This window comes from Culex quinquefasciatus, chromosome 1 (assembly GCF_015732765.1).
Source record: "Culex quinquefasciatus strain JHB chromosome 1, VPISU_Cqui_1.0_pri_paternal, whole genome shotgun sequence".
In the NCBI taxonomy this organism is placed as follows: domain Eukaryota; kingdom Metazoa; phylum Arthropoda; class Insecta; order Diptera; family Culicidae; genus Culex; species Culex quinquefasciatus.
In genome coordinates, this window is record NC_051861.1 from 30,398,711 (window position 1) to 30,425,071 (window position 26,361).

Consider the following 26,361-nt stretch of genomic DNA (forward strand, 5'->3'; position numbering starts at 1 on the left):
TGAAGTCGGCGTTGACGTCATATCCTGCATCCAGAGTCGGAGTTGTCTTCATAGTATGGATTTAAAGTCGCTTGAAGGTACCCGACTCTGCAGCCCTGACTAGTACAGAGGAGTTGGCAACTGCAGGTTTATTTGCAAATTACAAATAAACCAAAACAATAACTTTTTTTTGTTATGGAGACATACAAGTTCAATAACAATTTTTGTTATTATGCTGCTCCACCTCTCCGCACAAAATAACAAATCTTGTTATTCCTTCATGACTCCTTCTGTGTTATTGGTTTGTTATTGCAATAACAACATAATAAAAGTTTAAGTTATTCTTCGAAGATATCTTTGTTATTGATTTTTGTTATTTTACAACTAATCCGATCATCCCAATAACATATTCCGATCTTCTCACAATATCAAAAAATGACCCTCCCAAGTTATTTCCGTGTGCTTGGGTTGCCAAGGTCATATTTTGGTCGCTGGTATTTGCACAAGTAATACTAAAATTTGACAAATTTTAAAGGGTCCAGGAATACTTTTGATAAAAAATATGTTTGTAAAGCTGAGCAAATTCTCTATACATCCCGGGCAGACGGTAACAACAAAATTCATGCCATTTCAATAACAAATACTGTTAAAATAACAGAAAGTGTTATGGAATCTTCTTGAAAAATCCATTTTTGCATAGGGGTTGAATAACAGTTTATGTTATCATAACAAAATTTGTTATTGGTCTGATATATGTTGAAAGCCAAAACAACTTTGGAATAACATTTTTTGTTATGGAAAAATAACTCCAACTGTTATTGAGATGATCGGATTAGTTGTTAAAATAACAAAAAATAATAACAAAGATTTGTTATTACAACAACAATCCAATAACAAAAAAATCATAACAACGAATAACAAATTTTGTTATAAATAACTGAAAATGTTATTGGCCTAGCATTTTAAAATATCAAAAAATGTTATTCATAAGTTATTTCCGTCTGCTCGGGATTGCTTTTTTGAAATTTTCAAATTATGGGCACTAATTTAAAAGAATGAATAACTGCGATTATTTTCAAAAAAGTTACCTAAAAATGGCTTTAACTTGGAAATGGTGCAGATTATGAAAATTTCACTAAAGTACTTTTTGATTGCAAATTTGTATCGAAAAATGAAGTTTGAAAAATTGTTGCCAGCAATATTTCGATTTTTTGAAAAAATCAGTATTGATTAAAAAATTCATAACTCGGTCAAAGATTTTTTGCACAACTTGTATGTTTCCGTGTATCATTTTTTTCAGTGCAGTTCTTATCCATACCTATAACTTTGCCCAAGACACCAAATTGATAAAAAAAATCCTTCAAAAGATACAGATTTTTGAATTTCATGCATCATTTTTATATGGACAGCTGCCAAATTTGTATGGAATTTTTTTTGGACAAACTAATGATGCAAAATAGCTTCGTTGGGAATACCGAATGCACCAAAAAAGCTTCAGCCTGATTAAAAAAAAATTAAGAAAGACCGATTTTGTACAGAATTACTCACATGTTGTTTTTTGTAAGACGAATTTCAATGCAATACAATGCAATTCTGATAAAAGTAAAAGAAATCATGCCCACTCAAAAAAAAAAAAAAAAAAAAAACTAATTCCTGCAAAGTGCCCGTGCACGTTTGCAACCCATCGTGGAGCTTGCATGGGGGCTCCTTTACACGATGTTCCGACAGTTGATTTGTGGCATCTGACCGTCCTCAGCAATGGGCTCCTGGCCCACTTTGGAGGAGCAAACGCCACAAACCATCACCCTCACCCAAGGACTACTCTCGGAATGCTCACTTCGGCCGGCCACTGGCGTCTGCCAGAGGCCACTTCATAAATATAATTAAATTTCTCCACCTGAATTGTGTGCGAACGTGTGTGTGTGTGTCGGTTTCATTAGCTTTGTGTGTCAGTGTGCTAGTTGTTTGTGTGTTCTTGGTGAAATTGGAAAATGTTTAGCATCTTTCTGCCAGCTTTTGGTGTCCTTTTCAGGGTTGGGACCGAGCTTGGTCGGTTTGGACAGGTTTACGACATTATCCAACACTGAGATAAAATGCCTTAAATTTGGTCTAACTTGGTGTGTGTCTAATTTACAATACTTTTTTGAATTATTTGCAGATTGTGCATCAAAATCATAGAAAATAACATTATTTTTTGACCAAAAACACGACAAAACTGCCCCATTGTGCAGTTGCAAATGTTCCCCCCTGCCACCGGAAACCAGAGAGCTCACGTGCATCCAATTTAGCCATCTTTTTTTTCGCTTGCAACCGCCCTGGAGCAAAACAATTCTTGGGTTACATGAGAGCAAGCACATCTGACAGCGCCGGTTGTTGTCCGAGGGTACAAAGGTACACCGAACGGACAGATAAAGTTGTTTGTTGTTTCTTTCATTTTCGTCAGGTGCAAAATTTTGGCATTATTTCACTTTATTCTTCTGTTAGTAGGACACAATTTCGACGAAAATTGTACCATTTTGCTCTGCAAGAAAGAATTTACTATTTATTTCACACATTTTTTATGATTGTAGAATATTTTCTATTCTAGGAGAAGGCAAGTTTAGAAATATAATATATGAAATCAAAAATTGAAAAAAAAACGCCTTCATAAAAAAAGGAAAAATAAAATTCCACAAATCACTAGCTTGATCAAAATTCTCAGTAAATTCTCGTTCATTGCTAGAAGAAGAAAGGGCAAAAGCTTCAAAAGCAGAACTGGGAATGAGGGAAGCTTTCGGTTCGTTTGCCTTTGTAGTGACACCACCGACCTCTCCTGCTTCCACCTTCTGGTAGTTGAGCTTTGCAAAGATGATCTATCGCCGTTTATCTAATCGAGCAACTGCACGCACATCGCATACTGATTGGCCACCCCTGCCACCCCCGGATCTTTTTGCGCAGTGCTTTGGAATTCTTGGAGAAGTCAGCGAACCGTTCAAAAGGTAGGGTTGGTCTGTCTGTATGGGATTTTTGCATTTTTTTCCTTTTTGATTCTAATTTATTTTCATCATAGAGCATTCTGTAATAATTTTCGTTTAAATATTGTTAAAATTGAGCTGGGAATTAAAAAGTTAGATAATGTGTGCCATTTTTTTCCCTTGACCTCAAACAGAGGGACATGCAGGGATGGAATAATCGCAAAAAAATCATTTTCGTTTATGAGCTTTCTTCACCCGCGAAAGAGAGAGGAGGAAAATCACGCAAAAAAGAATCGCTCCCGAACTTCTGCTAAAAAACGGCTAAACGACTAAAAACGGCTAAGGTTCGGAAGATTGTCAATCCATCTTCTTTGTGTCTTGTTATATGGTTTTAGAAAGGTCTCAATCTTTGATGAGCCTAAAACATCGAAGATCTGACAATTGTATCAAAAGTTATCAGTACATATGTAAGTGTTATTTGTACAGTTTTTAGTTAGTTAGATAATTGAATGACCTTTCAAGTGAGCAAAAAACATCGAAGACTTGATAACCCTATCAAAAGAATTTTCAATGCTTTCACCAAGATTTTTTTTGATAATGTAGTAAATTTCAAATATTCAAACATTTCAACAAATTCCGTATGTTTTGAGAATGGTCAAATTTTCATAATTTGCAATATGGGTATCAAATCAAACGAAGCGAAATTTTGAATGCATTTTCACTTAATTTAAGTTTTTTTGTAGAATACTAAAATTTTCACGAAATACCTTAATTTTTTATAATTTGCAAACGAGGCAAAATTTTGTATGCATTTTTACTTTACTAAAGATTCTTTCTTGGGTGAGTTTTCAAAATGCCTTAAGAGCCACAGTGACCTCTGACACGAATTTTCGCTTTTCTCGAAAAGAAGCAAAATTTCATTTATTTTCAGTTTGGGACACTTGAAAGACGTGTAGATGAACAATCTCGAGCATTTTTGATATTGGTTTACCGTAAGTAGGTCCAACACCGATGCAAAAAGGTTTTTTTTTACCAATGGCTCTAACGGCTTTTTGAAAACTAATCCGAGCTTTGTAAAATACTCGAATCTAATAAAGTGAAAATGCACGATTGTTCGCTTCGTTTCGCAAATTATAAAAAAAATATAATACTTTCGGAAAAATACGGTATTTTGGGAAATTTTTTAGTATATTACAAAAAAAACTCAAATAAATTGAAAATATATACCAAAAATCGTTTCTTTTGATACCCATATTGCGAATTATGAAAATTTAAGTATTTTCAAATATACAGAATTTGGTGACCGTTAAATCTTTGATATTTTTTTTTGTTAGAGGAGAAAAGCAACTCGTGACAAAATTTTGAGGTTAGGAATTTTGACAGGTATGATTGTCATAAAGTAGTCGCCTTCTTTTCTCTTCCACAGAAAACTGGGGACAATGTAGCTGTAAAACTAGGCCAAACTGTTATAGTCACTCACAAAATGAACTTTGAGTGATTTGAGTTCATTTCTGACGTCAGGATTTTCTCCTCTATCGCACCCTTACCAAAAATCATGATTTTTTGAGTTCCAAATCCCACTTTTCATACGAATTTTTCAGTTCAACCCATATAACCATTTTTATGGTTGTAGTACCTGAACTCAAAAAATCGTATAAAAAATGGGATTTGGAACTCAAAAAATCATGATTTTTGGTAAGGGTGCGGAAACCAATTCAAATTATTGTCCGTTTCTCTCGAAGCTACACGCCGCGCGACATTTCAGAATGTGCCGCCGACACAGTTGCTAGCAATTTTCTGCACTTTTGGTGCAATAAAAAACATACCCGGCAACAATGCCATGCAATTCGAAGAAGACAACAAACAAAAACAAAATGCGCAGTATGGGATTTGACAGCGCGCATTTGCCGAAAGTGCGGCGCGTCGTTTTGAGCCTGGTATGCCGCGTGTCTTTTTCGGAAATACGCGCAATAAAAATGCCCCGACACGACACGTGTCAAACCGCTCAAAAGGCACTCACAAAATGAATACTGAATTTTTTGTGTTTATTTGCTACATCACTTTTTTTTATTTGAAAACGGAAGCATATTTTAATTTTAAAAAGTCCCGAAAACGACACCTATCAAACCACTCAAAAGGCACTCACAAAATGAATACTGAGTTCTTTGAGTTCATTTGCTACGTCACGGTTTTCTTGTCCTGGACCTTATCAAAAAAGTCCAGAAATGTTTGTTTTCTAGCTCTAAAAGTGTCACGAAGATTTGTTAAGATGCTTTCTCGAAATTTGGTCGAAGAAGGCGTAGATTCAGGCCTGCCCAACGTCCGGCCCGTGAAGCCTAAAGTGCCTTATAGAATGTGGAGACATGAGAAACTGAGAACCCAGCGATTTTCTGTCAAAAAATTGAGCACCTCCAAGATCTTACACATATGGTGCTTACAATCTCTACTTCGTCCATAGGATTTGTCAAAAAATGAACACCTTCCATAGAGGAGAAAAGCAACTCGCGACAAAATTTTGAGGCTAGGAATTTTGACAGGTATGATTTTCATAAAGTATTCGCCTCCTTTTCTCTCCCACAGAAAACCTGGGAACGAGCTACCTGTCAAACTAGGCCAAAATGTTAAAGTCACTCACAAAATGAACTTTGAGTGATTTGAGTTCATTTCTGACGTCACGATTTTCTCCTCTATTTAAACGCTTAGTAAAATTTGAGTTACCAACTGTGAGTGGTATTGCATTTTGAGTGCCTTGTCCCCACTTTCCATAGAGGAGAAAATCGTGACGTCAGAAATGAACTCAAATCACTCAAAGTTCATTTTGTGAGTGACTTTAACATTTTGGCCTAGTTTGGCAGTTACATTGTCCCCAGTTTTCTGTGGGAGAGAAAAGGAGGCGAATACTTTATGAAAATCATATCTGTCAAAATTCCTAGCCTCAAAATTTTGTCGCGACTTGCTTTTCTCCTCTATAGAGGAGAAAAGCAACTCGCGGTAGAGAGAGAAAATCGTGACGTCAGGAATGAACTCAAATTACACAAAGTTCGTTTGTGAGTGACATTGTCCTAAGTTTTCTGTGGGAGAGAAAAGGAGGCGAATACTTTAGAAAATCATACCTGTCGAAATTCCTAGCCTCAAAATGCCAAACGATCGAGCTCTGCGCGAAAGTATTTCTGGCTGAGAGTCAAATGACTGTTGAGTGACTTCGCGTTGCGCCCATTCGTTCGGAATGTCAAAGTCAGGTTGACGTAGCGCAAGATATGTAGATTTGATAAAGTAAGGAGGGAATTCCCAGCTGTCAAAATAGTTAGCACGAAACCCGGATTTTATATGGAGATTTTGAGAAAAGTGAAAATTTGACCATTTTCCGGGAAAATTTCACCGGATTTTTTTCTGTGTGGTTATTTAGCATGTCAAACTAAACCGAAAAACGAGTTTAGCTGGTTTTTTTTTGAAAAAAAACATTTGTGTTTTAAAAGCGTGTTTCGGTTTATTTTGGAACTTGGTTTGGAATGCTTTAACAACCCCACAGAAAAAAATCCGGTGAAATTTGCCCGGAAAATGGTCAAATTTTCACTTTTCTGAAAATCGGCATATGAAATTCGGGTTTGGTGCTAACTAGCCATTTTGACAGCTTGAAAACCCGCCTTACCTTACTAATCTACATACCTTGGACGTAGTGAAGGTAAATGAGTTACCCAGTTAACATTCGTTAAAAATGTCACAAGCACTTCCTATAGAGTTATCTAAGCCCGATCTCACGCACACTAGCACGCCATTTGTTTTGCTGGCCGGTACAAAATTTAACCTGAATCTTTTTCGTGTACGTACATGCAATACATGCGCACGTAGATAACTCTATGCCATCTGTACCGTTGGTTTGTAAAATTTTTGTCAGTTGTACATAGAAATGGAGTTTTGACAAAAAATATATATATTTGAAATCGATTTGAAATCTTCAGCAAAGTTTTAAGCATTTTTTTCAACAATTCAGAATAAAGTCATATTTGAAATAAAAAAAAACTATTTAATCATTTCACAATATTTTTTTTCAACTTCCTTTTTCTCAAGAACCCAATCATCAATGTTTCTCAAATGAGGCTGCATTATTTTTATCCGGATAAAGGAAACAAAAATCCCTCAAGTCAACGTTTCGAAAACCCTTTCCCAACCAAGTTCCATTACTTTCGGTTCATCTCAAGGATCGCAGAACACCGGAGCCGATTGCCTTCGAGCTGAACTCATTCCCCAACCCGATGCCGCTGGGAATCGCTCGACAGAATTCTTGATATGTGAAGATGATGATGATGATGAGGATAATGCCGTTATTCACTTATTCCGGAAGAATGCGCCCGGTTCCGTTCCAGTTGGCGCCAGCCGTGTGTGTACACGGACCGCCGGACGTGGCGTGACTTGAGGTCTTGGAGGATTTACACGTGTACTGTTTACCTGGACCTTGCAGGAGAACAACATTGTTGCCATATTAGAGTTCGGTAGTTTGGAGGTCATAATTGGACCATCATCGTCTTCGCTAGTCGGTTGCAAAACTGCCATTATCACTGTTTTGGGAGGAGGTTTCGAGGGTGGAGGGGAACAATTTGAGCACAATTACCTTTTACGACATGGTGCTACAATGGTGACAAGTGCCATCAATGTTTTGTGTTTTGTGGGATGCGAATATAAGGGAATTTTAATTGAAAATCGATCGAGTAGAAGATCCTACGTAAAATGAATTGATCATTTTCATGATAAAATATTACCGTTTTTTTTAATTGTAATTATTTTCATCAAACAAACCTTCAAACAAGCCAAAAGATACTCACGCGCACCATTGTTGGCGGACTTGGGCAGCTTGCTGACGGGCTTATCGAGCACCTCATTGTAGCCCCGGATCTTGTGTTTGTCCTCGCTGGCCCGGGAGGAGGACGACGCCGACGATGACGACTGAGACGCTCCGCTTGACGAGGGTCCATTTCCGGCCGAGGACAGTCCAAACGAATCGTACTGGGGCTGCTGCTGCTGACGTTGCTGATTTTGTGAAATTAGAAGCTGAATTTAGCGTCAATTCTTCGAAAGGGGTTCATAATTTTACCTTGCTCTTGTAGGACGTGTACTTGATGTACTTGTAGTGCTTGTTGTCGTACTTGATGTCCTCCGGAGTGAAGGTGTACTGCGAGTTGATGTGGTTAAAGTGACGATTCTTTTCCTCCTTTGACTGAAACGAATCAAAAGGACAAACATAAAGATCGTTATTAAAGTCGTCAAACTTCCGGGAAACGAAAGGTTCGTAAAACCCCAGAAAAAACGCAAACTAATTATTGGCATCAAGTGCCTCGCAAAAAAAAGGTCATTAGACTCGTTAAAACACACACTTTCTGACCCTTTCCGGAGGCCCTGAAGGCAAAGTGGGGTTAAAAAAATGGGATGTTTTCCGATTTGGAGGAAAATACGGCGTGACAAAAAAAGGAGCAACGCGGAAGGAAAAAAAAGAAACAAATCTTTGGACGACCCTCCCCAAGAATGAGTGATGAAAATGAGAAAGTTGCAAATTTAACGTTATGTGTTCGCGATGAATGATAGGATTGGGGGCACAGTTCGTGATTGGGGTGCAGGAAATGACTAGGCTTTTTTCGGTGAAAAAAAAAAGTTTATTGAGAGCAATTGGGTCCTAAAATGAAGTTTAAATTTGTGATATTATTGCTCATAACGATAAAGCTTATTTGTCTTATTTTTGAAAGACCACAAAGGATTTAAAATGGATTTTTAATTAAATTAAAAAAAAAATAACTTCATGGTCCTACTTGACAGAAAAGGTCCTACTTGTCAGCTCGTTCCAAGGGGACCATAGTTTATCAATCGAAAAAATGTTGTCTCGTCAATATTTTTTTGCATTAAAATGAAAAAAAAAGTGATTAGAAATGGTTTTTAATCGTGTTTTTTACCATCGTACATAAATATTGACATAGGGCTTTAGTATCCAATTCTGCACGAAATTCCCTTTTTTTTTATTCGACCGAAACTTTACCGGAGACTATTATATGGCAAGAAAAGCCATTTTGCATCAATGGTCACAAGTTTTCAAACAATTTTGGCAACCCATAAAAAAGTGATTTGTAAGTATTCGAAAATCTGTATCAAGAACTGTATCTTCGGATTGAATTTTTAGATGGGTCGATTCGAAAATTTGAGAAATTTGAAAAAAAAAATAGAATTTGTTTTTTTTATAAATTAGAGAAATTTGATAAATTTAAAAAAAATTAGAAACCTGAGAAATTTAAAAAAATTGAAAATTTTTAAATCCCTTATAAATTTTACAAATTTGAAAAAAAATAAAAAAAAATAAAAAAATTGAAAAAAAAATTAAAAAATGCTAAACTTGAGGAATTTTAGAAATATGAGAAATTGGATAAATTTGAGTAACATGTGAATTTTTAAACTTTTTTATGAAATTTGAGCAATTGATGAAATTTAAGAAATTTGAGAAATTTAGGCTGATGCAAATATTTTCCAAAGAGCTGAGGGGGCTCTGACCGAAGGCAAAACAAAAAATAACGAGCTATAGTTTCAACACAATCATAAGTTTTAAACAAATGTAAAATTTAACAAAAAAAAAATGTAAGCGAGAAAAATAACTTTTTATTGTACTGAGCGTCAAAAATCTTCAAAAATTCAAAAGATTTTTGAATAACCACAAACATGCTTAAAATGATTCTAAAAGCAGGAGAATGCATTTTAAATTGATTTCAGCTGATTGCAATCCAATTTCCACTGAAATTTTGAAGTTTCTTGAATTTTTTTTTTGCCCCCTGATTTATCGGGCCGATTTTGAAAGGGGGGAAGCATAGCATAGCATAGCATTGGTGTCTACCCGTAGCTGCTACTTCGTTATTGACCAGGACCCCCAAACATTGCTCCGTGGACCACAGATGAAAAGTAGGAACCAATCATCACCCCTTCGCAATTTTCAAAGGTCCCTATCGTGCTGATCAATACCGACGCCGGCCACGACCAGTGGTAAGACACGGGGAAGTGGATGGGAATGTTAGCCGATACTTGAGTGATGGGACCGCCAAATCGACTGCGTCTCCGACAAAGTATCACATGAGTTTTGAGGGGTTAGTAAGATGGGGTCAGGATTCACTGTGGTAGGTGATGCGACCATGAGCAATTTGTTTATCGGTTGAAATTTTAAAAATCTTAGGCAGCCGGCTGCGGAAAGATACCTATCTAGGGATTTAAATATAGTATTAATTCGACCGCGATTCTCCAGAAATTCTCCGTCGGCGTGCCTTCCGATCAACGGTGATGTAGGAAGGGCTTCATTCATTAAAATTATTTTATATCATAAGCCTTAAAACATATCCGTCGACGTGCCTTCCGATCCTCGATGATATGGAAAGGACTTAATCCAGCAATACGACTTGCTGGTCTCAAAAAACAAAAATTCGGATCGTTTCTATCGAAAACTATATAAAGAGAACAAAAATCGATTTATCGGGCCGATTTTGAAAGGGGGGAAGTTGACAAAAACTTTGAAAAATATTTGCAACGGCCTTAAGAAAAAAAAATGATAAATTCAAGAAATTTGAAAATTTAGAGCATTTTTGAGAAAATTGAAAATTTTGAGAAATTTGAGGAATGTGAGAAATTTGAAATATTTAATAAATTTGATAAATTTTAGAAATTTGAAAAATTTTAGAACTTTTAAAAATTTTGATAAAATTTGGAAAATTTGAGAAATTTGAGAATTTTGAGAAATGTGAGAAATGTGAGAAATGTGAGAAATGTGAGAAATGTGAGAAATGTGAGAAATGTGAGAAATGTGAGAAATGTGAGAAATGTGAGAAATGTGAGAAATGTGAGAAATGTGAGAAATGTGAGAAATGTGAGAAATGTGAGAAATGTGAGAAATGTGAGAAATGTGAGAAATGTGAGAAATTTGAGAAATTTGAGAAATTTGAGAAATTTGAGAAATTTGAGAAATTTTAGAAATTTGAGAAATTTGAGAAATTTGAGAAATTTGAGAAATTTGAGAAATTTGAGAAATTTGAAAAATTTGGAAAATTTGAGAAAGTGGAGCAATTCGAATATTTTTCGAAATTTCAAAATTTTCAAAATTTAACAAATATTAAATATTTAAAAAAAATGAGAAATTTGAGAAATATGAGATATTTGAGAAATTTGAAAAATTTGAGAAATTTGAGAAATTTGAGAAATTTGAAAAATTTGAGAAATTTGAGAAATTTGAGAAATTTGAGAAATTTGAGAAATTTGAGAAATTTGAAAAATTTGGAAAATTTGAGAGAGTGGAGCAATTCGTATTTTTTTCGAAATTTTCAAAATTTAACAAATATTAAGTATTAAAAAAAATATATGAGAAATTTGAGAAATATGAGATATTTGAGAAATTTGCGAAAGTTGAATAATTTGAGAAATTTGACAAATTTGAGATATTTGAGAAACATAAAAATTGAAAAATATACAAGATTTTTAAATCAAATAAAAAATTTGAAAAATAGGAAAATTTAAAAAAAATTGGAAAATTAAAAAAAAATGGAGAATATTTGAAAAATTGAGAAATTTGTAAAATTTGAGAGGTTGAGAAATAAAAAAAGGATTTGGAAATTTTTTGGAAAATTTGAGAAATTGAGAAATTTAAATGTGTTAATATGAAAATGTTATAATGTTGTGCTCTTCTTCTTTTCATTTGAAACGTTAATGTTCATCAACCTGCCACTTTGCCACTTCAACATTTATGTCACGTACTCCACCTCACCTCTTTGAAGACACTTGCCATCATCAATGTATCAACATCGTACACTAAAGAGGTCATCTCATCTCCTCAGGACAGAGAAAAACTCGACCAAAGTTTACGAGATTTCTCCCTTAATCAGTTTACTAACGAAGCACAGCACAGATTGTTCAACTTTTCCAACCAATTACTCCGATGTGAGGGCGTTGCTCAAACTTGAAAACTATATATCTAGAGATACATTCGTCTGCACCCACACCAACACGTGTGAATCTGACACTTGTTTCTTGGATTTTATCAGATCAAAAGTTTGAGAGCATGTTCGGGAGAAAAAAAAACTTTATTTTTATTCAGGAAAAATCAGAGTAATTAACTTTAATAATCTGTTACTATATACAGAAACTATTTTTTTTTTCATTTTTTAAATCTCGCATGCCAGACTGATCCAAGCATTGTAACTAGTGTTTGCCAGCAACGCGTGTCGAAAGTGATTCAACTCTAATTAAGCTCAACTAACAGAGAATCTCGAAAGCAACCTGTGTGCCACCCTGGATTTGCTAGAAGCTAGAGCACAACTTCTCCCCCCTCCCCCTTTTGGAAAGTAGATACTTGACACGTGCCAAATGATCAATCGTAGCATGCACTGCTTGCCCTAAATTGAGTTAAAACTTTGAGCAAGGCGTGCTTGGATTAGGGAAAAGTTTTGCGAGGATGAAGGATCAGTGAAGAGTTCGCGTTGTTGAAAGTTTGCTGCATTTTAAGGTAGGATTGAAACGTATTTAAGCTCAATTACTATGATTTTATTGAATTGTTTTATCTTTCCATTCTTCTCTTGAATCTCCTGTCGCTTGAATCTTCACGGGAACCTTTCTTTGATTCTGTTTTTTTTATTTAATTATTTAACCACTCTTAATCACCAATTTGTCGATTTGTCAATTTGAAAATTTGTGTAATTTGTGTAATTTGTATAATTTGTGTAATTTGTGTAATTTGTGTAATTTGTGAAATTTGTGATACTTGTGTGATTTGTGTAATTTGTGTAATGTGTGTAATTTCTGTAATTTGTGTTATTTGTGTAATGTGTGTAATTTGTGTAATTTGTTTAATGTGTGTAATGTGTGTAATTTGTATAATTAGTGTAATTTCTGTAATTTGTGTAATTTGTGTAATGTGTGTAATTTGTGTAATTTGTGTAATTTGTGTAATTTGTGTAATTTGTGTAATTTGTGTAATTTGTGTAATTTGTGTAATTTGTGTAATTTGTGTAATTTGTGTAATTTGTGTAATTTGTGTAATTTGTGTAATTTGTGTAATTTGTGTAATTTGTGTAATTTGTGTAATTTGTGTAATTTGTGTAATTTGTGTAATTTGTGTAATTTGTGTAATTTGTGTAATTTGTGTAATTTGTGTAATTTGTGTAATTTGTGTAATTTGTGTAATTTGTGTAATTTGTGTAATTTGTGTAATTTGTGTAATTTGTGTAATTTGTGTAATTTGTGTAATTTGTGTAATTTGTGTAATTTGTGTAATTTGTGTAATTTGTGTAATTTGTGTAATTTGTGTAATTTGTGTAATTTGTGTAATTTGTGTAATTTGTGTAATTTGTGTAATTTGTGTAATTTGTGTAATTTGTGTAATTTGTGTAATTTGTGTAATTTGTGTAATTTGTGTAATTTGTGTAATTTGTGTAATTTGTGTAATTTGTGTAATTTGTGTAATTTGTGTAATTTGTGTAATTTGTGTAATTTGTGTAATTTGTGTAATTTGTGTAATTTGTGTAATTTGTGTAATTTGTGTAATTTGTGTAATTTGTGTAATTTGTGTAATTTGTTAATTTGTTAATTTGTTTATTTGTTAATTTGTTAATTTGTTAATTTGTTAATTTGTTAATTTGTTAATTTGTTAATTTGTTAATTTGTTAATTTGATAATTTGTTAATTTGTTAATTTGTTAATTTGTTAATTTGTTAATTTGTTAATTTGTTAATTTGTTAATTTGTTAATTTGTTAATTTGTTAATTTGTTAATTTGTTAATTTGTTAATTTGTTAATTTGTTAATTTGTTAATTTGTTAATTTGTTAATTTGTTGATGTTTTCAACTTCCGTATTTTTTCTTCTTTTTCATTGAATTTCCCACCTCAACAAACCTTCACCCAGATCCTGATTGCGCGACCCAAATTCCTTTCGGAAAATATTAACTTTACGACACCGTGACGATCCGAGGCAAAGAGTGTGGTAATTAAAAAGTAAATTTCCATAATTGCATTTACCCAAGGACGGGCCATATTCTTGCAAATAAGAAAGAAAAAAAAACTCGTCCTTTGCCAGGGCCCCGGTCGTCGACGGTGACGGCGATGATGGCGGCAAACTCCGGGCCCCATCGCGATAATGAAGAAACTAATCAAAATTATCGCCCGTTGAAAGCGATAGGTAATATTCGGAAAAGCGTAACGACTGTTTGCATTCTGGGGGAAAAAAGCGATCCTTATCGCTATCACATTGGCGGGAGTAATTTTTTGGTTAAGTATTTTAATGCATTTTTAGGGTGGATCACATGTTTTTAGAAGATGTGGAAATGATTTTGGGTCTCGTGGCGCAGGGGTAGCGGCTTCGGCTGCCGATCCCGATGATGCTATGAGACGCGGGTTCGATTCCCGCCTTATCCACTGAGCTTCTATCGGATGGTGAAGTAAAACGTCGGTCCCGGTTTCTCCTGTCTCGTCAGAGGCGCTGGAGCAGAAATCCCACGTTAGAGGAAGGCCATGCCCCGGGGGGCGTAGTGCCAATAGTTTCGTTTTCGGAAATGATTTTATTTAAAAAATATATTCAATTTGAAGATTTACAAAAAATAATTATTTGTTATATTTTCCATGAACCACCCTAAAGTTCAAACAAAGGCATCCGATAGAAGCTCAAGATAAAGTTTCCATTGAAAGCTTGCTTCAAATGACACACATACTCCCACTGTTGGCACACATACAGCGTTGAAAAGAAGACACACACTCGACGGAAAAAAAAACACTGCACGAAATGGGAGATCAATCGCAAATGGTGGTTCACTTGGGTTGCACCGGAATTTGCTTCTCTCTTTTTTTGTGCTCCCAATCAGCCAACTAACCAGTTCAACCGAACGACACAAGCTGGTTGAGAGCGCAAAATGGAGTCATTTTCGAAATTGGATGACTTTAAAAGGTTGATCAGGAGGAAAATTCAAGTCTTGAAGTAGTTGGCTTCAGAATTGAAGCAAATTCTTCAATCGTCAATTAGAAGAACAAATAAGACAGATTGTGGTAGGTATTTATAGAAATTTTTACGTTTTGTTGCGTATCTTGAAATGGAAATCAATTTATAACAGGAATTCCAGAATAAACCAATAACTCGCATAGCCCCTGAGCGAATCGTTTGCGATTGAATGAAGGAAGCAAGAAATAAAAGAATTTGAGATTATTTTTAGCATTGGGCCAAATTATGGAAATTTAATTTCTTGGAATTTTTAGATATGTGTTAGATATGGGTGATTCTTCTTCGCAAAATTGGCAAATTTCATAAGATTTTTGTTGGTTACGATTACCGTACTTGTTCGGTAACCCAGTTAAAAAAACATTCAAACGTCAAAAACAACAACAAATTCAATCGACCAAGGGGTTAAAATTCTTTCTCCAAAAGCTGAATATTGTTCCTTGCCCTATTTCAGGACTCTGGGCCAAATATGAATAGAATCGGTTAACATTTACCCATTAACGCTCGAAGGTGATGTTTGTATGGGAGCAGTTCTCTACGGAATCGGTCTTTTTCTTTAATTTTATTTATTTATTTTTTATCCGGCTGAAACTTTTTGGTGCCTTCGGTGTGCATTTTGCATCATTAGTTCGTTCATATAATTTTCCATACAAATTTGGCAGCAGTCCATACAAAAAAAGATAGGTGAAAATTCATGAATCTGTATCTTTTGAATATCGATTTGGTGTCTTCGGCAAATTTGTTGGTATAGAGAAAAGGACTACCCCGAAAATAAAATGATACACGGTAAAAAAATGGTGATTTTAATTTCACTTTTTGTCACTAAAACTTGATTTGCAAAAAAAAAACACTATTTTAATTTTTTTATATGTTTTAGAGGACATCAAATGCCAACTTTTCAGAAATTTCCAGAATTGGTTTATTCGAACATGAACGTCGAACGTTGAACATCCAATGTTATAAACAGTTTTGAATTTTTCAAATATTTTTCTGAATAGTTTATATAATTTTGCTCCGATATTTATAAGTATAAAATTTTCTGCGAGTCTCGACCAATTTTTCCGGGAATCGAGAGGACCAAAAATGATTGATTTCCCGGGAAATCCCGCTCGTCGCCGTTGTTATGACAATTTTTTTAATTACCACAAAGCTACTTGGGACAGATATCAGCATCATATTGAGAATAATTTAAATCATGATTTAGTTTTAGAAACCAAAGCTGATATTGATTCAGCCTTGGAATCTTTAACTAATGCAATTTTGGATGCTAGGAATATTGCTATTCCTAAAGTCCAAGTCAAATTTGATTCTCCCATTATGAGTGACGATCTTCAGCTTTTGATTCGTCTGAAAAATGTTCGCCGAAGACAGTATCAACGTTCTCGGATCCTGCACTGAAGCGAATTCAAAAGATTTGCAAAAGGTTATTGACCACAGATTCACTCTCCTGCGAAATGAAAAGTTCGCAAGAGATGTCGAACAAATTAAACCTTATTCCAAACCTTTTTGGAAACTTTCAAAGGTTCTTAAGAAACCTCAAAACCAATTCCTTCTTTAAAAGATGGTGATAATATTCTATTAACTAATGGGGAAAAAGCTCAAAAATTTGCTCAGCAGTTTGAGAGTGCTCATAATTTCAACTTGAATGTTTTGAGTCCTATTGAAAATCAAATTTCAATAGAATTTTAGAATATTGTTGAACAAGAATTTTCATCAGATGAAGTTTTTAATACGGATCTGAATGAAATAAAATCTATTATCAAAAATTTTAAAATATGAAAGCCCCTGGTGAGGATGGCATTTTTTTACATTTTAATTAAAAAAATTACCAGAAGCAACTTTAAGTTGCTTGGTCAAAATTTTCAACAAATGTTTTGATTTGGCATATTTTCCCAGTAGTTGGAAAAATGCCAAAGTAATTCCGATTTTGAAACCGGATAAAAATCCTGCTGAAGCCTCAAGCTATCGGCCCATTAGTTTGCTTTCATCTATTAGTAAATTATTCGAAAGAATAATTCTTAATAGAATGATGACACACATTAATGAAAATTCAATGTTCGCTGATGAGCCGTTTGGATTTCGCCTTGGGCATTCAACTACTCATCAGTTGTTGAGAGTTTCAAATTTAATTCGGAGCAACAAATCTGAGGGCTATTCTACTGGCGCTGCTCTTCTAGACATAGAAAAAGCTTTTGACAATGTTTGGCATAAAGGTTTGATTGCGAAATTTAAAAGGTTTAATTTTCCGATTTATATCGTGAAAATTATTCAAAATTATTTGACGGATCGTACTCTGCAGGTATGTTATCAGAATAGCAAATCTGATCAACTACCTGTACGTGCTGGCGTCCCTCAAGGAAGCATTTTGGGTCCAATTTTATACAATATTTTTACTTCTGACTTGCCTGATTTGCCACCAGGATGTCAGAAATCACTTTTTGCTGATGACACAAGCATCTCCGCCAAAGGCAGAAGCCTTCGTGTCATCACAAGAAGATTACAAAAAAGCTTGGATATTTTCAATTCCTATTTGAAAGAATGGAAAATTACTCCAAATGCTGCAAAACACTCAACTTATTATTTTCCCTTACAAACCAAGGGCTGATTTTCTTAAACCAAAATGTCATCACATTATAAAGATGAATGAGGTAAATTTAAAGTGGGAGGATCAAGTGAAATATCTTGGACTTGCTTTTGACAAAAACGTTACTTACAAGGATCACATTGAAAGTATACAGGTTAAATGTAATAAATATATTAAATGTTTGTATCCACTTATAAACGGGAATTCTAGCCTTTGTCTCAAGATTAAACTGTTAATTTATAAACAAATTTTCAGACCTGCCATGCTTTATGCTGTGCCGATCTGGACAAGCTGTTGCTTAACCAGGAAGAAAAAACTTCAGTGGATTCAGAACAAAATTCTGAAAATGATTCTGAAACTTCCTCCCTGGTTCAGCACCAGTGAACTTCATCAATTAGCCGAAGTTGACACTTTGGATGTTATGTCCAATAAGATAATTGATGCATTTCGACAAAAATCATTGCAGTCTTCAGCTGCAAGTTTATAAGTTAGTTTTAAGGCATCCCTTTTCCCTTTTGTACATGTAGGACCTCCTACATTTGAAATCACTGAATAGCGAAAGCTACAATATTTCATGAATAAATAAAAGTTGCTAAAAGTCATCGATTGTGATTGGACACTCAATAATATTTTAACTGAATGAATGTACATGGAAAAGAAAACTAAATAAATATAAATAAAAAAAAAAAGTTATGACAAATTTGGCTTTTTTAATCAAGCTTACAACAGCTTCGATTTTAATTTACAGTTTTTAAATCGTCACAACAACAAAAAAAACATCCTTCCTACCCCAAGTCCAGCACAAATTTTCTGTCCTGTTAAAGTGGCCATCTTCTCAGCCCTAATTGCCGCCTCATTAGCGAGGCTGCTGCTCCTGCTAGTGTAAATCGCTCCGGAACTCGTGGGAGCAAACAATCCCACCTAATCTAATTCTATCAAGCCAACCTGGTCGCCGGAGACAGGATACAAACAAGCAGGCAAGAAGAAGAAGAAAAAGAGCAGAAGCAAAACCCCTGTCCAGTAATTAGTCATTCTTGGCTGACATTTCACACAAACAAATGTCCTGCACACACACACACTTCCGCACAGATGGGGCTTAAAATGGGGCTGGCCCACATCTGAGGCACTCTTGGAAGCTCATTAACCTGCTAAAGCCGAGCCTGCTTATTGCCACCTGGTAAGCCTGTTTAAGAGGATTCTTAACGGGGGAGGGAAGTAGAAAAAAAACATGCGAGAAAATCAATACTTCCTACTTATAACCATTCCAAGTTGTGGAGGTGGAACTAATTGCGGAAATGTGGTGAGTAATTCACCTAATGTTATTTTATTTAAGAAATTATGTTTTTAGACTTTCCAAATGTTGGCTTTAAAATGAGAAAAATAAAAATAAACTTCTAAAAATATTTCAATTTTTGCCGAATATAACATAAAAACAAAAAAACAAACCAAATCCCACCATATTCGTTCAACCGTTAAAGCGGATTCGGCCACACTCTCACCTTGGAGCCACTGCGGCCGTCCAGCTCGGTGGTCGCCCCGGAAGCCGTGCCGCCGTTGATGTCGTTACTTTCGACCGTTCGCTGGTACTTGGCGTTGAAGGCGCTCATCCGATCGGCCATTCGCTGCTGCTTCTTCTGGTCCGCCGTCGTTGAGCCGGCCATGTCCGCTGGAAGAAGAACGAGAAGAAATGGCGAGCCAATCGTAATTAGATTAAGGTGTCGTTTTTTTCTCTGGAGATTCCACCAGAGAGGGGTTTTCAAGGGAAACTAACAGCTAAGAGATTCTTCCCGGAATCACTACATTTTGTGTAATGTTTTGTGCGTGTGTTCTTAGATTTGGTCAAGTTCTATAGAAACTTTTAAGTTTTCCTTTTATAATTTTTTTAAAATATTTATATGATTTGGACGAAACTTTGCGTTTTTTTCAACGAACAAAGAAGATATTTGCATCATAAGTTCGCCTTTAACTTTAAAACGGTGCACTTTATGAAAATTTTAGTACAATAATTCTTGATTGTAAATTCAATTTGAAATCGAAAAATGAAGTTGAATTTTCTTCTTATTTTTTGAAAACATTGGTATTAATTCAAAAATTCATAACTCGGTCAAAGATTTTTTGTCCGTTCTGGAAATTTCTGAAAAGTTGGCACTTCAATCTCCTAAAACATATCAAATAATCAAATAAAAACAATTTTTTTCAAATAAAATTATTTTTTTCAGCCTGCCGAAAACACCAAATCGATCAAAAAAATCCTTCAAAAGATACAAATTTTTGAATTTTTATATAGCGTTTTTGTAAGGACAGCTGGCAAATTTGTTTGTAAAATTATATGGACAAACTAATAATGCAAAATGGCTCCTTTGGGCATAACGGAGGCACCAAAATAGTTTCCGCTGGATTAAAAAATACAAAAAAAGAATGACCGAAATCTCAGAGAATAGCTCATTAAAAAAAGGTAAAAAAATCGAACAACTTTTAAGATTTTATTTTTAGTTGTAAAATTAAATTTGCATTCAACGTAAGCAGGTGACGTCAAAAGAAGCCATTCCTGACAAAACAAAAAAATAGGAAAATTAGAAATAATAACATGAAAATCACCACCTTATTAGATTTTTATATTTCTTGATTGCAAATTTAATTTTAAAGAAACGAGCAACTATTTGTTAGACTTTTTCTTGAAAAGGTCCAATGTACAAAATTTTATGTTTTTGCTTTTTGGATGTTTTTTAAATCACCTTGAGTAAATAAAATTGTTTATTGTACCCTTAGGAAAACTCTAGATATCTTCAACATTGCGGGAGCTATCAGAACGGTCCGAAAATCTTATCTTAAATAAACGCATATTTTAACAATAGAGTTGTATGGAGACTTGAATGGATGTTTTCTTTGGTCATAGAAAAGGAGTACACAAAATTTCATTAAAATCAAAACATAGGTACCGTAAACCGGGGTGACTTTGATAGAATTTCAATTAGTTTTCAGCATATTTTCCAACAGGTAAGGTTTTTCTCAAGATTGTTATTTTTAAAACATGTACTGGGGTAGACTACACAAAGTCCATGCACTATTTCGGAATAAAAGTTTTTTTCAATAATGTTTAAAAAAATAGTTACGTTAAAAAATCTTAGTTTTAATTCCGGGGTGACTTTGATAGTCATAGTTTTTCTTGTTAAAATCTTATTTAAGATGTTCAAACTTTATTTGTACCCTAAATGTACCATCACTAAAGTAACTGATATAGTTTTTAAGAAAAAAAACAATGTTTATATTTAGTTAACTAAGTGTATAAGCTTTTAAGCAAAATACATATAAATTTAAGGTAAAATTGTTAAAAAGTCGAAATTTCGCCTAAAATTTGTTAAAACTGGTTTTGTTTATAAAATTATCGATTTATTTTGCATTTTTTACAGAATTTGAAGCACGAATCACAAGTTTTCACATTTTAGATAAAATTTATTTAACTGAAATTGCTTATAAATTTGGAGATTTTTTTAAATGGTGTTTCAAAAACACATATTATTTATTATTTACAAATTTATTTAACCTTCTCCTAGTGGAAAATTGTCCAAAGAATCCGAAAATGCATTCCGTTTTCCGATTAAAAATCATGTTCATTGAGAAAATCATGACACTTTGAGAAGTTTAAACTAATGACTTTCATCAACTATAGTTAACTAACTATTTAAACTTGTTAAAATTTTATGAAAAGTTCTTCTTGAGATTCTTTGAACACTTCTCTACCACGGTCAGTATGTTTCTAAACCATTCCTTACGTATTTTAATTGTACTCTTCATTTTGCGGAAAAATCGCAAACCTATCAAAGTCACCCCGGCTATCAAAGTCACCCCGTTTTACGGTACACTAGCATTAAGCATCCTCAGTATCTGAATGAATGTGTAAGAAAAAAAGAAAATCTGAATAAAAAATCAAACTAAAAAAAGTATCCACACAAACAAACAGACGAAAATCTCTTTCAAAACTCATCAAACAATGATAATGATCAGAATCTCACCACGGTGATTTTGAATTTTGTGCGGTGTGCTCGTTTATAGCTGTCGGCACATCGGTGGAACTCCATACATTCTGGATAGCTCAAAAAGTGTGACGACAGTTGGGTTCTGTCTCTGGTATAGTGGAAATTTGTCCACGCTTGTCACAGCCTACTCAGCATAAACAGCTGAATGTTTCAAATCATTTATACCACTTGCAGGTGACAGAACAAAACATGTATACCACTTGTATTTTGACAGTTGTTAAGATTACAGTGATCCATCGTTTTGTACGGAAATATAAAGTTTAAGAGAGATTAAGATTTTGAAATTTATTTTGCTTCATTACAGTGTACATTTAGTTAATTTTGAATGAATTGGTTAAATCAACCTTATTCAAATTTTTTAAGAGAAAGTTTATTTCGATTCGCTTGATCCAAGTAAACGAAATTGATTTTTTTTAGAAGATCGACATCTTCAAATCTTCTTTTTTCACTAAATCCACAGCGGAAAATGATATTTTGAGAAGCCAGTCATGTTTTAAGATAAACAGTACCTGAAGGAATAGTTAATTCTGTTGGAAACAGTCGTCGCTCTTGTATACAACCAAGAATTTCATGCAGTATGTAGATGTAGCGAACCACACTAATTTTCCATACTAACTTTGGAGAAAAACCAATCGGCCATGTCCAAATATTTCGGCAAAAATCAAAGAACAATCGGGACTCCAAAGTTCATGCTTCCCCTCGAGGAGGGAATGCGCAGAAATTATGTTGGTCGGTGTTAGTAGATGCTTGCAGAGCTGTGTAGACGTAGTCGTTGAAGTTGGGTCTTTTTAGAGAGCTTAAGTCGGTGTCACTATATTCAAAAAAAAGTTTCAGCCGGATTAAAAATACAAAAATTAAAATTGAATATAAAAGAGCGATTTTGTAGAGAATTGCTCAAACGAAGGAAAATTTACATTGAAACGATGTTAAATTACACCTTTTGGATTTACTTTTACTGAGTTCTATAGGCACCAAGCGTCGCCATCGTGCTAACTTGTCGTACGTGCATTTTGGGCCAAATTGAGTTAAGAACGCTATTTTGTGCAGCTCACAATGCCTCACCTTTTGACCTTCACAGATCCCCAAAATTCGATTTCAATCCTGAGATATTCGACGAAATCCGAAAAACTTCGTGCATTTTGTCACTTTACATATGAAAGTAGTTTCAATCTTGTCGTGCTATCTTGTCACTCCCTGATGTAAGTGCGCCAACTGGCCAGAGGGATTTTAGGTCAGAACGCGTTTGACGCACGTACAAGTTAGACTACCGTGAACATTTGTAATTATAACTCGGGACTCCAGCAATCAACTTTAACCAAACTTCGGGACAATGCACAATGCACCTGTTTGTTATTGTTTACATTGCGTGCTTTCGTTTTTGTTTATTCAAAGTCAAACATTAAAACGCGTCGGAACGTCGGGGTTAGGTTTAGTTGGCCCAAGTTGGTGATTTTTTTATAAATGTGTTCAATTATTTACGTCTGTTTGTCTGTGGTATCCTATGAACGTTTGTTGGAACATTTCTTATTAGGGTATTTTAATAAAAAATACACCTAAATTGTGTTGATAGTTATACTAAACAACATGCTTTCTTGTAGGTTGATACGTTAAAAAAATATCAATGATTTTATTAACCTAAAACTCATTACCAGGGTGACAGAGATTCTTGTAACATACAAGCACAGAAAAGTAAACGTAAACAGTTGAACATGACCAATCAAAACACAACCTTTACAACATACAGTTAGTGATCTTTCAAATAAACCGTTGACTCGTTGATATTGTGGATTTAGTTGGTAGCTGGATGCTCTAGCATCTTCTCACGGTCATTGGAAGCCGTCGTGGATAGACCTAGGGGTTCTCAATTGGAGTGAAAAGTTCAAGTTATAGAAAAACTAACTTAATCCACCTATGTGGTTGGAGCCTTCCTCACAACAATGGCTGTACACAAGTTTCATCTATTTTTTAGATCCGGCTTCCAAAAAGTACATCGATATCACTTAAGTGGCCATATTTCGAGACAGGGTTGCCAGATCTTCAATGTTTTGGACTCATTGGAAAGGTCTTTTGATAATCTAACCAACAATGGGTCGGATGATGGACCCGGACATAGTTTACATACATTTAAGTGAGATCCGGCTTCAAAAAAGTACATCAATATCACTTAAGTGGCCATATCTCGAGATAGGGTTGCCAGATCTTCAAAGTTTTGGACTCGTTGGAAAGGTATTTTGATAACCTAACCAACAATGGGTCGGATAGTGGATCCAGACATAGTTTACATACATTTAAGTGAGATCCAGCTTCAAAAAAGTACATCAATATCACTTAAGTGGCCATATCTCGAGATAGGGATGCCAGATCTTCAATGTTTTGCCCTCGTTGGAAAGGTCTTTTGATAACCTAACCAACAATGGGTCGGATGGTGTATCCGAACATAGTTTACATACATTTAAGTGAGATCCGGCTTCAAAAAAGTACATCAATATCACTTAAGGGGCCATATCTCGAGACAGGGTTGCCAAATCTTCAATGTTTTGGACTCATTGGAAAGGTCTTTTGATAATCTAACCAACAATGGGTCGGATGATGGACCCGGACATAGTTTACATATATTTAAGTGAGATCCGGCTTCAAAAAAGTACATCAATATCACTTAAGTGGCCATATCTCGAGATAGGGTTGCCAGATCTTCAATGTTTTGGACTCGTTGGATAGGTATTTTGATAACCTAACCAACAATGGGTCGGATAGTGGATCCAGACATAGTTTACATACATTTAAGTGAGATCCGGCTTCAAAAAAGTACATCAATATCACTTAAGGGGCCATATCTCGAGACAGGGTTGCCAGATCTTCAATGTTTTAGACTCGTTGGAAAGGTCTTTTGATAATGTAACCAACGATGGGTCGGATGATGGACCCGGACATAGTTTACATACATTTAAGTGAGATCCGGCTTTAAAAAAGTATATCAATATCACTTAAGTGGCCTTATCTCGAGACAGGGTTGCCAGATCTTCAATGTTTTGGACTCGTTGGAAAGATCTTTTGATAATGTAACCAACGATGGACCGGATGATGGACCCGGACATAGTTTACATACAGTTAAGTGAGATCCAAATATATGTGAAAAAAACATTTTTATACATAACTTTTGAACTACTTATCGAAACTTCAATCTGTATAAAACTCGATCTATGGGACCCTAAACCAAGTCGGATGCAACAAGTTCGGGTCAAATCGGTTCAGCCAGTGCCGAGAAACATGAGCTAGTTTGTTTGTCACATACATACATACACACACACATACACACACACATACACACAGACATTTGTTCAGTTTTCGATTCTGAGTCGATATGTATACATGAAGGTGGGTCTACGACGTTTTTATACGAAGTTCATTTTTAGAGCAGGATTATAGCCTTACCTCAGTGAGGAAGGCAAAAATATGGATTTAAATTTAGATTTTGTATCACTTCTCCGATATCAGGAATAACTGTTGAACATGCTCGCATTTTTTTTATTCAGTCGAAAATATATTATTTTTCTTGAAAAAAAGTTTCATTGTTAAACAACATGATCACCCCTTATTCTGGCTCGATGCCGCCATCACGCGACCGCGTGCTCCGTTTGTTTGTCAACAAAGCTGCAGCTGGATGGTGAGACGAAGTGAGAGGGGGAGAGTTTTTGACATTTTTATGCCCGCATCTGGCTCGCCGCCTATTTCGTCGGTCGTTGAGCCGACGGTGACCGAGTCCAGCAACGTATTGATCGTACATTAGTAACATTGAATACATACTTCTACTTGTCTGTGTTTGAATTCTTCAACCACTCAACTTTAAGAAACTTACACCACATCAACACGCCGGAAGCAAATTTCCACGCTTTTGCACACATACACACATATTGCACAACAATGCCATTCTTCAACGTTTTTCCTCAACCAAACCCCACCCAGGTGTTAATGTAGGTGCGAGAACTCGGAAAATAAAACTCTTTCCTCTCAACCGTACCCGCACCTATAACACCTAAACTCGCAACCTCGAGAAAAATGGGGAATTTGTATGGAAATTCCTCCTTTTTCTCGAGCTTGGTAGTTGAGGTGATAACAACCCAGCCCTCGACAGTCGGTAATGCCACAACACAACGACGACGGCGCGGGGAAATGAGTTGAGAACAATTTTAATTTCCGCCCATTGTCGTCGTCACGTAAATTGTTGTGGAAATTTCGCGGGAAAATACACATTTTCACTCAACTGGTGTAAAAACGTTACAATTATAGGGCGGGACTTTCAACGGTGATGACAATTATGGGGCCGACAAGTTCCGTAGTAACATTTCAATAGGGCGAGTCTGCATTTGTAAACAAGCAGTCTATCCCTTTCGCTCAAGTGACAGTTCACGTCAAGTAAGAAGGGGATAGACTGCTTGTTTACAAACGCAGATTCGCCCTATTGAACTGTTACTACGGAGTTGTGCCTGTCATTTCATTAGGGCACATAACATTTATAAACAAGAGTATGTCCCTTTCACACCTTATGTAAACTGTCATTTGAGTGAAAGGGATACACTATTGTTTACAAAAGTTATGTGCCCTTTTGAAATGTTAGGCTCCAAGTGTGATGACTGCAGGAAAATAGAGGGAAATCTGTCAGATGAGAGTGAGCTGCACATGACATGGGGTTGTTATTTTTTGCAGCACGTGTTGTTTGGGATGTGGTGACGGTTGTGAATTTGTTGTTGAAAGGTGAAGAGTTTTGGGAAGTTTTTGTTATGCTTGCTTCAGACTTGTCAAAATCTGGAACTCACCACG

General features: G+C 35.2%; 1 protein-coding gene across 1 annotated transcript in view; it reads right to left on the bottom strand.

The window, feature by feature from the left end:
- The window catches only part of LOC6044618 (proteoglycan Cow), a 316,099-nt gene that overhangs the window by 12,935 nt on the left and 276,803 nt on the right, over window positions 1–26,361 (bottom strand). The window contains exons 5-7 of the mRNA XM_038248521.1: window positions 19,006–19,172; window positions 8,023–8,145; window positions 7,754–7,958 (exon numbers count right to left, since the gene is read on the bottom strand). Coding sequence (XP_038104449.1) covers window positions 7,754–7,958; window positions 8,023–8,145; window positions 19,006–19,172 — 495 coding nt within the window. The remainder of the gene's footprint in view (window positions 1–7,753; window positions 7,959–8,022; window positions 8,146–19,005; window positions 19,173–26,361) is intronic.